Here is a 13,044-nt window from a genome sequence, read left to right as displayed (position 1 = left end):
CCAGGAGATAGGATTTCTAATCCAGAAGAGCTAAATCGCTATAAGCACATTATTAAGCAAGGTTTTGCAGGGGGTAGAGTCAGGAGACGAATGGGGGTCAGCTGCTTGGAATCTAGTCATAAATGCCTCAGAACCCTGCTGTCTCAACAGTCCTCCCAAAGGTAGACTCTGCTTCATGTATTTAAGACTATTTCCTTAAGGTATATTTTTCTATAGATCCTTCCTGGTTTTCTCTTTCACTATTTTCTCCTTTCAGATCTATTGTTCGTTTTTCTTAGGCTCATAAGGGTTTTTTTTTGTGAGTTCATTTCCTCCTGGTGGGCATCACGTTACGCTGGTGTATACCAGGAAAGGATGCAAGGCCTCTTGACATTACATGCATCTTTGTATCCTGATTTTTTTCACTCAGCATTTTCTCACAGATGTTTTCTCATGTTGCTCTTTTTCATAGCTGTTACCATTAAGGAATGTGTAATATTCCATTGATAGTTCCATATTTTAATTATTCTCTTATTATTTTTTGATATATGGTTGCTTCTGATAATTTTCTTTTATAGATGGTACTGCAGTGAGCATCGTCATGCCTATATCCATATTTTTGACTACTTGGATAGGATAGAGTCTCAGAATTCTGAGTTAAAGACTAAAAAATTTTGTGGCTTTCAATATTTCTCAAGAATTACAAATTTATAAAAAGGGGCTTCTTACAAAGAAGGCAAGGTTTTTAAGGAAGGAAATTTTGAGGCAGAGAAAAAAATAAGATTATAACAAGATCAAGAACAATGTGAATCTCAAATTGTGAATTTGGAGTGCTTTGTTAAACACACATTTGAATGCTTTTTATGTGTAGAATCCTGTATCTGACCTCAGTCATGGAATACACGCTCGTACTGCCCTAGAGGATCATGTATCCTAGCTAGCACCAAGATATAAATGAGGTAGCTGGACTTTGTAGAGGACCACTCCAAAGTAAGAATAATCCAAGATTATTAAGTAAGATTGCCGATTGTTAAGCAGAGCCGAAAGGGTGGTGTTGAAGTAGTGTAAACGAGCAACTATCCACTCTCATATTATCAGAAGACTGTTGGCAAGAATTCAGGCCCACAGATTGTGGTTATTAAATTTAACCTTAAAACTGATCATATGAAATTTTCTAATACTGTTATTTCCTAAAGTACGGTATCCTAACTGATTTTCACTGGTATCATTTTAGCAATATTTGCTGTACTCACGAGTGTCTTGACAAAAGATGACTGGTGGAACCTTCTATTGAAGGCCATATATTGCTTGTGTGACCTATCCCGATTTCAGGAGGCTGAGCTACTTGTGGATTCTTCATTGGAATATTACTCATTTTATGATGACAAGCAGAAACGCAAAGAACTAGAATACTTTGGTCTTTCTGCTGCAATACTGGACAAAAATTTCAGAAAGGCATACAACTATATCAGGTAATTTTCTAATAGTTTATTTTAGAGTCGTTGAAAGAGTATGTGTATTCACTTTGGCTTAGTCTCTTATGCTCAAGAATTAATAAGTTGTTTTAACTCTCTTGTTGCTCACTGGTTAATTCAGGTCATTGGTGATTCTCAGGGGCATTTCCTCTCATATAACCTCTTGTGCCTTAATCTCCGCATTTATAAAATGATATAATACTACCACCTGGTAGGATTATTGTGAGGGCTAAGTGGTTTATTATATATAAGGCCTTTTAACAGTGTCTGGCAACATTATTAACTATTATTCCCTGTTCATTGTACTGCAGCTCTAGGGTCAGGGGGAGAAACGGTGAAACTTAAACTACTTGATTTTTTTGTTATTGTGTTGAAAAGAACAAACAAGATGTAGAAATACTAACTTAAGCAGCATTTTCTGGGAAAAATCTTTGTGTAAATGTTTTTGTTTAAATACATTGAGACAATGTGCTTTTTCTTGGAAGATGTTGCTGCACTGAAGGATTTCATTCTTAGAAATAGAAGTTTTTCTTTTACACAATTTTTTATCCTCACCGTCTTTCTGCAATTTTAGGGTAATGGTAATGGAAAATGTCAATAAACCTCAGCTCTGGAACATTTTCAATCAGGTTACCATGCACTCCCAAGAAGTACGACATCATCGCTTCTGTCTTCGTCTAATGCTGAAAAACCCAGATAATCATGCTCTGTGTGTCTTAAATGGACACAATGCATTTGTATCTGGTAGTTTTAAGCATGCACTTGGTAAGTGTCCTCGACATGACTTTGTCAAGTGTGGATGAAGTGGTGGTTAACAGGTCGGCCTCTGCAGTGGAACTGCCTGTGTTTAAATCGCACTCAGTTTCTTTATCTCTGAAATGAAGGTAATATTTGGACCTACCTTATAAATTATTGTGAAAATTAAATGTGTTAATATAAAGTATTTTTTTAATGCCTGACCCATATACTTAAGGAGCTGTTAGCAACAATGATAATATTAATACTTATTTTCCTTATGAAGCTTTGGTTTCAAAAGGCTGAAGTAAGTCATAATTCATTTTAAAGGTTAACAGTTCCCCTGCTGAGGCTTGATTTTTTTTTTCTTTTTAATTTTGAAGATTTTTAAAAAAAATTTATTAGAGAGAGAGAGTACACACAAGCCGGGGGAGCGGCAGGGAGAGGGAGAGTCAGGCTCCCTGCAGAGCAGATAACCCAATGTGGGGGTCAATCCCGGGACCCTAGGATCATGATCTGAGCCAAAGGCAGACGCTTAACTGACCAAGCCACCCAGGTGCCCCCCTTTTTGAGAGAGGGAGCATGTACAAGTGAGAGAGGGGAGGAGAAGGCAGGAGAATCTTACGCAGGCTCCACACCCAGCATGGAGCCCAACACAGGGCTCTATCTCATGACCTGAGCCAAAATCAAGAAACAGAAGCTTAACCAACCGAGCTGCCCAGGTGCCCCGGGTTGTTTTTAAAATAATTTTCATTAATTATGGATACATTGCCACCTGATTTTAATTTGCTGTAGTACAAAAAAGGATTTAAGATTTGCTGATAGTTCCTTGAGGAGACAAGTCTTTATGTCAAGATTTATTTACATGGTGCCTGCTAATTGTAATTAAACTCAGGGAAAATTAATCACTTGAAATCTTCTGTAATAATGAATCAGAAGCAAGTAAGTAGAAAAATATTTGGCCAAATGTTTAAACTTAAAATGAGGCATGTGTCTCTTGCTGGCTAAAAGCTAATGTTGCCAGGTTTACTTCTGGATAAACTGGGATGTTGACTGTTTAATACTTTCAGTGTTTCTTCACGTATAGCTGGAATTTTTATAATCGTTCAGCCAGTAACCTTGCACATCAGACGTTGAAACTCGTCTGTTGTGTGGGGAATTGTTTGTTTAATGTTAAGAAATATAAAGGAGAGATTTATGTTGTTGTCTTATATTTAGCACCTTTTACAAGGGTAAAATAGAAAGTGCAAATGGCAGTCTACCGTCTGCTGCTAAAGAGGTTCTGGGGTGCAGAACCTTCTGGCATAGAAGCTGGAGAGAATGGAGGTTTTTATTTATGTATGACAAATTTTAGATCATCCCTTTAGAAGAAAAAGCTGCTTAAAAATTTTCTTCAATTCCCCTATCTCATATGGTTAAGTTTTTGACATGAAATAATTGCATATATAGAATACATGGAAACACGGAAAACATCTTTTTCTCAGGAAACAACACCCATAATCTAAAAAACAGAACTATTTTTCTTTTTCTCACCTCCATGATCCATCATATTTGAATTCATAAAAAACAGGTCATTTAATTTTACAGACGAATTTGCCAAAAGACACCTTCTCTTCTTTTAAAATAGATTTAAGATCATAAAGTAGGTTTATGATCATAATTAATAAATTGTTTACTTTGGAAATACTATTCTACATGGAAGTGTCTAGCTGTGCCTAGAAGAAAGTTACTTTCAGTTGCTCACATTTCGTCTTTGTAGTCAGGATACATTTATAGATGTAAAACCTCCAAATTTTATTATATTTTATGCATTGTTTTAAAATCCAAACTAATGTGCATCTGGTTGATATTTTAGAAAACATACCTTGCATATGTTAAAAATCAGTTCTGTTTAGCCATAAAATACATTTGAATAAGTGAAGAAACAAGGAGCCATGCTCGTGTCACACCGTTGGACATCACTGTTCTTTTTTCAGGACAATATGTGCAAGCCTTTCGCACCCATCCCCATGAACCTCTCTACAGCCTCTGTATAGGCCTGACATTTATTCACATGGCGTCTCAGAAGTATGTCTTAAGGAGACATGCTCTCACTGTGCAGGTAATTCATTTGGCTTCCTCATTTCTTGGTTTTACCTTCTTTAAAAATGAATATACTTAATGCTTCTATTGTCTTGCTTCAAAAGTAATACCTGCTTAGTGTACATGATGAGAGTTCCCAACACCCGTCCCTGTGTTCAGCACTTACGAACTTAACATGCGGTGGTGCTCCTGGCTAAGACTTCCGTAGCCATGTAGAATGCGTTTACAGCCAGATCATACAGAAAGAAGATAGCAGAATCTGGAGGCTTCTGTAAATTCTAGAGCCCCTGAGGCCTCCAGTCTTCTAGGTCCTGAAGACTGATTTATTGTAAATCCATTTAAAATACATGTATGAAAATATATACAATAACATGAGTGTATGTGGCTGTGTGACTATTTCCTTACATCATCACCAACAGATTGCTTTTAAAGCTTTCTGGTTCTTTTTTTTTTTTTTTTAAGATTTTATTTTTATTTATTTATCTGACAGACAGAGATGACAAGTAGGCAGAGAGACAGGCAGAGAGAGAGGAGGAAGCAGGCTCCCTGCGGAGCAGAGAGCCCGATGCGGGGCTCCATCCCAGGACCCTGGGATCATGACCTGAGCCGAAGGCAGAGGCTTTAACCCACTGAGCCACCAAGCGCCCCAAGCTTTCTGGTTCTTAACAGAAATTTGAAATTAGTCTTTTCATATTCTTGTTTACTTTTTTATGTAGCTCATGTTCTCTAATAAGAATATAAATTCCAGGGATGCCTGTGTGGCTCAGTTGGTAAAGCATCTGACTCTTGATTTCAGCTTAGGTCATGATCTTGGAGAAGTGGAGTGGAGCCTGCTTAAGATTCTCTCTCTTCCTCTGTCCTCTTCCACAAAGTGCATGTTCTTTCGCAAAAAAAAAAAAAAAAAAAAAAAAAATATATATATATATATATATATATATATATATATCAAAAGATGAGGGAGTCATCTGTTTTGTTCACCACTGTGAACAAAACTTTTTAAAAGTTCTGTTTTAAAACTTTTGTGTTGTTTTTATGTTTTTATGTTTGATGCATTTTATTTGATTACTTATTTTCTTTGCACCACTGGATGTATTTATTTGCAGAGAGGGTTATATGTTTGATGCATTTTAAAGACTTTTTTTAAAGTAGTGTGGAAGGAAAGAATATGTTGGTTTGAATGGAGTAGCAGGATGGAGTAAGGATTTTTTGTTTTGTTTTTCAAAAGTGAAATGGTTAATAGAAAGCCTAAATTCAAAAGATGATAACTGTTGAAGCTGGGTATTGGGGTCCGTTATAATGTTCTCTTTACTTTTGTATATTCGAAAATTTTCATAAAAAAAAGTAAAAATGAAAGCCCAGAAATTTTCCTTTTCTTGGGTATTTATTTGTGATACTTGTCCACTTCTTGCTCTGTGCTTTTTTTCTCTCTTAACGGATACTTTTGCTGTATGAAGTATGTAGGATTGCGTATAAATTAAATATGTAATGAAGGTGCACTGTGCCGGAGATGGGCAGGTAGCAGTGAGTGTACAGGCCGAAATTCCTTGCCCTCACTAAGCTTATGTTCTGGTAAATCCTGATAGGAAATTTTTATGGATTGACTTATTATATTAAATAGTTAAAATATGTAGTTTTTTGGCCTGGTAAGGAAAAAATTTTATATACTTTAAAGTAATTTAGAAGCTAAATTTCAAAGCACTCAGCGTTAAACAGCAGCTTTTAATTTGTTGGGGATAGAAATCAAGCAATAAGAGATGGGTATATAGGAGTTTTTTGTCCTAATCTTTGTACTTTTGTGTGTTTTAAACATTTCCATTGAAAAAGTTTCCAAAAACAAGTTTTATCGTAAATACCATGATTCTTAAATTGTTTTATTTCTCGTGAATCTATTTCTTCATGCTATGTGACCAGTTTGTTTCCCTTTAGAGTACTTTAAAAAAAAATCTCATATGTTTTACTAAAATCTTTTATGATTTCTTCTCTCTGTATTTAATATTTTATAGACAGTGTATATTTGGGCCCTTTAGTGAAAAATGTGATAAAAATGTTTGAAATGTAACATTCTTAATGTTAAAACTCTTTTGTTTCTATGTCATTAAAATTTTTGTCATATTTTTGTAGTTTTTGTATTTGATAATTCATAGTACCTAAGAGATAAAGTGTCTGTCCCCGTTACCTAGTTTTTATTTTTTTAATGTATTTATTTGACAGATCACAAGTGGGCAGAGAGGCAGGCAGAGACAGAGAGATGGGGAAGCAGGCTCCCGAGCAGAGAGCCGGATGCGGGGCCTGATCCCAGAACCCTGGGATCATGACCTGAGCTGAAGGCAGAGGCTTTAACCCACTGAGCCACCCAGGCGCCCCCATTACCTAGTTTTTAAATCACTAATTACATACTGAGTGTTTCAGGGGTCTCCTAAATTTGTTAAAAATTTCTTAAAATGTAGCAAGTAACTCAAATCCTATTATTGTATCAAAAGCCTTGCAAGTTTATTTATGTTGCAGCAGTTCTTTTGGGATTATTTACTATTCTTCCTCAGATTTTTGCAATTTATTACTTTAAAATAAGATTTGATATTTGAGACTAATAATTTGTCTGTTTTACTTAACTAAGAACCATAATTTTCAGTATCATAGAGGTCATATTCATATATAGAAGTAGGTTCTTTTGTTATTCAGAAAGTGATTTTTTTTTAGTGAGCATAATTATTTTTATCCCTAAAATGCTTTAATTCTAAAGATTCATTAATTTTTATTATTTGTTTATGAAGAAAAATTTGTGACCATATATTTGAAAGCAGATCACCCAGGAAATAGTTGCATTTTATATTCTGTATTCACAGATAATATATTTGTTTAATTACTTAACATAGGACGCTTGTACTTTTGCAGTTTGTAACTTTTTGTGGCTGGTAACTGGAAGCTACATGAAAGGTGGAAATTAATACAGGGAGAGATGAAGAAGCAAGTTGCTTTTGGACACTGTAATACAAGGAGTCTGCATTATTATAGCTGCACTCTGAAATAACCAGTTTTTCTGTAAAGTCTGAGTCAGAAGCTTTCAGGGGAAAAAAATGACTTTTTTTTTTTTGGTTAAGAAGTTAATAAGAGAGGCAACTTACAAAAAGGTACTATTTACCCAGAAAGCTGCTTCTCCCTGAGAAGAAACCTTTCTAAAATTATTTTAAGGGCTCAGATTTTATATTTTGCTTAAGGTTTTAGACATCTTGAATCAAAAAGTTTATTGGCCTCTAACGTCACAAAAGCCAACTTGGAATCTTCAAAAAAAAAAAAAAATCCTGTCTTATTAGAGATTATGGATCTTTGACAATTGTGACATTTGACTTTGTTTTCTGTGAATATTTTATCCTTAGCTTTAAAAAAAATCATTTATACCTTGACTATACTGTGATATGGAACTACACGACAGACCTATGTTCTTTGAGGATGGGACTCTTTTTTTTTATTGTATTTTGTGCAGAGTATACGTGGCACATACATTGGTTCAAATACGTATTTGTCCAGTGATTACAATACTGAATTGTTTATCTTTTTGGTAGGGCTTTTCTTTTCTTAATCGATACCTCAGTATACGTGGACCTTGCCAGGAATCATTCTACAATTTGGGCCGTGGTCTTCACCAACTGGGGCTGATTCATCTTGCGATCCACTATTATCAGAAGGCCCTGGAACTCCCTCCACTTGTGGTAGAGGTATTTTATGATTTACTTCTGCTTTTTTTTTAAAAGGTTTTATTCACTTATTAGAGAGAGCTCACAAGCAGGGGGAGTGAGGGAAAAGAAGGGAGAGAATCTCAAGCAGACTTCTTGCTAAGCACAGAGTCTGACGTGGGGCCTGATCTCATGACCCTGAGATCATGACCTGAGCCAAAATCAAGAATTGGTGCTTAACCAGTTGAGCCACCCAGGGGCCCCTGTATGATTAATTTTAAAAACTGATGAGTCACTTCATTTCATCTATCAATAAGTACAGTTAGCCCATGTCATAGTCCAGACAGTGAAATAAATTGTGTATTAGAATGCATTTTTTTCTTTATTGAATGTATTTATGTAATTGTGTTCAGCAACAAGTAGCTCTTCATCATTCTGGCCTTGTGACCTAATCAGCAACCATGTGGGTATACACAGCTTGTGGTTATGACCATCTCAGTTCCCTTAAGGTAGCCCCTGTGGTTTACAGGTATGAGCTGGTAGACACAAAGCCCGAGTATTGAGTAATATAGCCATTGTTCATTTTCAAGTTCAAATATAACTGAAATATTTCTTTATAAAGATGGAAGACCAGTATAAATATAGTTTTGTTTAAGATGAGGTAATACAGGGTAAAGTGTTGCTAGTACTACGATAATCTGTGTTTAAAATCTCATTCCTATTTAAATTTCCTAAGAAAAATACTGTTTTCATCCTCACATGCCCTCCCAACTGTTTTGTATTCCCCTTGTTCAATGTTGGTCATTAAGCAAATGAATACATACTTTTATAGTTATGCTGATGAGATACATACACTTTTGTGTTCTTTATTTCATAAATACCTTTAGGTATTGCTCCTTAAGCTTTACAGGTCATTTTTCGTTGTTGTAGGTATTTTACAGTTGACCCCAAAATTTTGTATTGGGGAAGATTTAGAAACAGAGATGTTTAGAAACATACTCCATTGAGTTCATTGCTTTGCTATTTAAGTAGGAAAAAAGGTAATAACACCCCTAGGGCAATTATTATTATTTTTTTTATAAATTTTTTAATTTTTTATAAACATATATTTTTATCCCCAGTGGTACAGGTCTGTGAATCGCCAGGTTTACACACTTCACAGCACTCACCAAAGCATATACCCTCCCCAGTGTCCATAACCCCACCCCCCTTCTCCCAACCCCCCTCCCCCCAGCAACCCTCAGTTTGTTTTGTGAGATTAAGAGTCACTTATGGTTTGTCTCCCTCCCAATCCCATCTTGTTTCATTTATTCTTCTCCTACCCACTTAAGCCCCCATGTTGCATCACCACTTCCTCATATCAGGGAGATCATATGACAGTTGTCTTTCTCCGCTTGACTTGTTTCGCTGAGCATGATACGCTCTAGTTCCATCCATGTTGTCGCAAATGGCAAGATTTCATTTCTTTTGATGGCTGCATAGTATTCCATTGTGTATATATACCACATCTTCTTTATCCATTCATCTGTTGATGGAGATCTAGGTTCTTTCCATAGTTGGGCTATTGTGGACATTGCTGCTATAAACATTCGGGTGGATCACTACGTTTGTATCTTTAGGGTAAATACCCAGTAGTGCAATTGCTGGGTCATAGGGCAGTTCTATTTTCAACATTTTGAGGAACCTCCATGCTGTTTTCCAGAGTGGCTGCACCAGCTTGCATTCCCACCAACAGTGTAGGAGGGTTCCCCTTTCTCTGCATCCTCGCCAGCATCTGTCATTTCCTGACTTGTTGATTTTAGCCATTCTGACTGGTGTGAGATGATATCTAATTGTGGTTTTGATTTGTATTTCCCTGATGCCGAGTGATATGGAGCACTTTTTCATGTGTCTGTTGGCCATCTGGATGTCTTCTTTGCAGAAATGTCTGTTCATGTCCTCCGCCCATTACTTGATTGGATTATTTGTTCTTTGGGTGTTGAGTTTGCTAAGTTCTTTATAGATTTTGGACACTAGTCCTTTATCTGATATGTCGTTTGCAAATATCTTCTCCCATTCTGTCAGTTGTCTTTTGATTTTGTTAACTGTTTCCTTTGCTGTGCAAAAGCTTTTGATCTTGATGAAATCCCAATAGTTCATTTTTGCCCTTGCTTCCCTTGCCTTTGGCGATGTTCCTAGGAAGATGTTGCTGCGGCTGAGGTCGAAGAGGTTGCTGCCTGTGTTCTCCTCAAGGATTTTGATGGATTCCTTTCTCACATTGAGGTCCTTCATCCATTTTGAGTCTATTTTTGTGTGTGGTGTAAGGAAATGGTCCAATTTCATTTTTCTGCATGTGGCTGTCCAATTTTCCCAACACCATTTATTGAAGAGGCTGTCTTTTTTCCATTGGACATTCTTTCCTGCTTTGTTGAAGATTAGTTGACCATAGAGTTGAGGGTCTATTTCTGGGCTCTCTATTCTGTTCCATTGATCTATGTGTCTGTTTTTGTGCCAGTACCATGCTGTCTTGATGATGACAGCTTTGTTAATAGAGCTTGAAGTCTGGAATTGTGATGCCACCAACTTTGGCTTTCTTTTTCAATATTCCTTTGGCTATTCGAGGTCTTTTCTGGTTCCATATAAATTTTAGGACTATTTGTTCCATTTCTTTGAAAAAGATGGATGGTACTTTGATAGGAATTGCATTAAATGTGTAGATTGCTTTAGGTAGCATAGACATTTTCACAATATTTATTCTTCCAATCCAGGAGCATGGAACATTTTTCCATTTCTTTGTGTCTTTCTCAATTTCTTTCATGAGTACTTTATAGTTTTCTGAGTATAGATTCTTAGCCTCTTTGGTTAGGTTTATTCCTAGGTATCTTATGGTTTCGGGTGCAATTGTAAATGGGATTGACTCCTTAATTTCTCTTTCTTCTGTCTTGTTGTTGGTGTAGAGAAATGCAACTGATTTGGTATATGTCTTCTTATACCTATCCTTTAAATGCCTTTCTGTTATATAGTACAGGTATTTTTTCCCCATCTAGTCATTTGTGTTATATTTTCTTTTTTAAATGAGTAAGTTTTATGTTTTTAACGAATTCATATCTATTAAGTTTTTCCTTTATAGTTTCTACTTTTGCTATTATACTTAGAAGGGCCTTTCCTACCCAAGATTTTATTATTATATTATTTAGCCATAATTGTTTTCTTTTATGGTTTCATTTTCTTAATCTTAGATTCTTAATTCGTCTGGCGTTTATTCTGCTATTATTTCTGGGTGAAACTTTTTTAACTTACTGGTTAGACATTTTTAATTATTTAACAATATAATTATTACAGCGATTAACTGAATCAGCATTACCTAATAAAAATTTAGATCCAAGGTATATGCCTAGTTTTATATGGTTTTTATAGTATCATGAATTTTACTATTTATTTATTATTTATTTAGTATTGCCATGAAATTGTTCTGGTTGTCAGTTTGAAATATAACTCATTTATATGAATACATATTTTTCCTCCTAGGGTATAGAAGTTGACCAGTTAGACTTACGAAGAGATATTGCCTACAATTTGTCTCTCATTTATCAGAGCAGCGGGAATATTGGAATGGCTCAAAAGCTTTTGTATACCTATTGCTGTGTATAAAGTACCTCAACTGAGAGAGAATCATCGGTGCTCTGTGTGTGGACCAGTGTTCTCTAAGGGCTTAGGATTAACCCCCAACTGGAAATGACAATTTCAGAATTATCTGTGTTTTTAACTTTTAATATGTGATAATGATCTTTTGGTATGCAAAATTATCATTCCTTTAAGAATTTGTACATTCTTCTGTCATTTTCTTTTTAGTAAAATTGTCCCCAAAGGTGAAATGGAGAATGTTAGCCTTGAAGCCAGCTTGGGGTTGACTGTGCTGATTTTTTATTCATACCATTTATTCATCTGTGTGTTCAGTACTATATATTAAACACCTGTGTACCAGGCCCTGTGATGAGTCCTTGGAATACAGTAGTAGGGCAGACGTGACCTCTCAGTATGGTTCTTTAACTACAGAACTTGAGTATACGTTCATTTGAAAGAGATGTTTGCTGCATTTTCCGCCAACATTCTCATTGTTGAGTCGTCCTCTTATTTTTGCTCTGCTGCTGTTGCACGGGCAGTTTCTCAAATAACAATAGAAAAGGGTGTTGCTTATTAAAGGAAAGACCAGTTGGGGCTCTTTCTCATATCAATACAATTGTGTGATTCACTTGGCTCCTATGAAAATGATTTGAAATGGTTATGTACTAGGAAGACACATAATTGAGTTAATCTTTTACTTACCACCTGCATGTATCTTAATTGTATAGATTGAGACCTGGGCGACTGGCGTAATTCAAAACATCCTGTTCCAAGGCAGATTAAAAACATGCATTACCAGTGTTGGTGGTTTTCAGACCAAAAAATAGGAAAAAGAGGACAGTGTTCAATAATGTGACTTAGTTTGCATTTCAAGATTACTAGGAATGTAGGAAGACTAGGGAATTGTATGTATGGAATAAAGTATTGCTGTGATAAACTACAAGAACTAGATTAATTTTTTTATTAAATATGGTATGTTTTTGAATCTAAGATAACAATACTTATAAGATACACTACAGGTTTACTAACAGCTCCTTTCTTTTTAGGGGAAAAATGTTGTAATAAATGTGCATATGGATTATGAGACCTAGTCTAATTGTGGGAGGGAAACAAGAGACTTAGGATCAAAGAAATACAGTGAGGGCTTTTTAGGAATTCTTAACTGCTCTTTATCCTTTGTATACAACTTTGTAGTTGAAAAGCAAAATTTGTATATATTAAGTAAATGTATCATGCACTCTGCATGTGTGTATTTAAATGTATATATACTTTAAATAAATTCTATTTTTATAATTATAATTAAAATTAATTCTTTCACATGCTTACATATTTTATTTCCTGCCATTTGCAGGTAATAATAAAGCTGATAGTTTGTAAGTTAGAATTAGATCTTTGAATCCTATGGAATTGGGTATTCTGTGTTCTGAGTTTTTTTTTTGAGTTAAACTTAGTGGGCTCTTGGGGCGCCTGGGTGGCTCAGTCGATTGGGTGTGTGCCTT

The 13,044-nt window shown here is 35.5% G+C and overlaps 1 protein-coding gene across 1 annotated transcript in view; it reads left to right on the top strand.

The window, feature by feature from the left end:
• GTF3C3 (general transcription factor IIIC subunit 3) overlaps positions 1-12,844 on the top strand; it is a 40,978-nt gene extending 28,134 nt beyond the window's left edge. The window contains exons 14-18 of the mRNA XM_044241209.1: positions 1,214-1,451; positions 2,029-2,219; positions 4,166-4,290; positions 7,832-7,984; positions 11,450-12,844. Coding sequence (XP_044097144.1) covers positions 1,214-1,451; positions 2,029-2,219; positions 4,166-4,290; positions 7,832-7,984; positions 11,450-11,572 — 830 coding nt within the window. The 3' untranslated portion in view covers positions 11,573-12,844. The remainder of the gene's footprint in view (positions 1-1,213; positions 1,452-2,028; positions 2,220-4,165; positions 4,291-7,831; positions 7,985-11,449) is intronic.
• The last annotated feature ends 200 nt before the right edge of the window (positions 12,845-13,044 follow it).

This window comes from Neovison vison, chromosome 3, assembly GCF_020171115.1.
Source record: "Neovison vison isolate M4711 chromosome 3, ASM_NN_V1, whole genome shotgun sequence".
Lineage (NCBI taxonomy): Eukaryota > Metazoa > Chordata > Mammalia > Carnivora > Mustelidae > Neogale > Neogale vison.
This window is presented reverse-complemented; position numbering and strand designations above follow the sequence as displayed.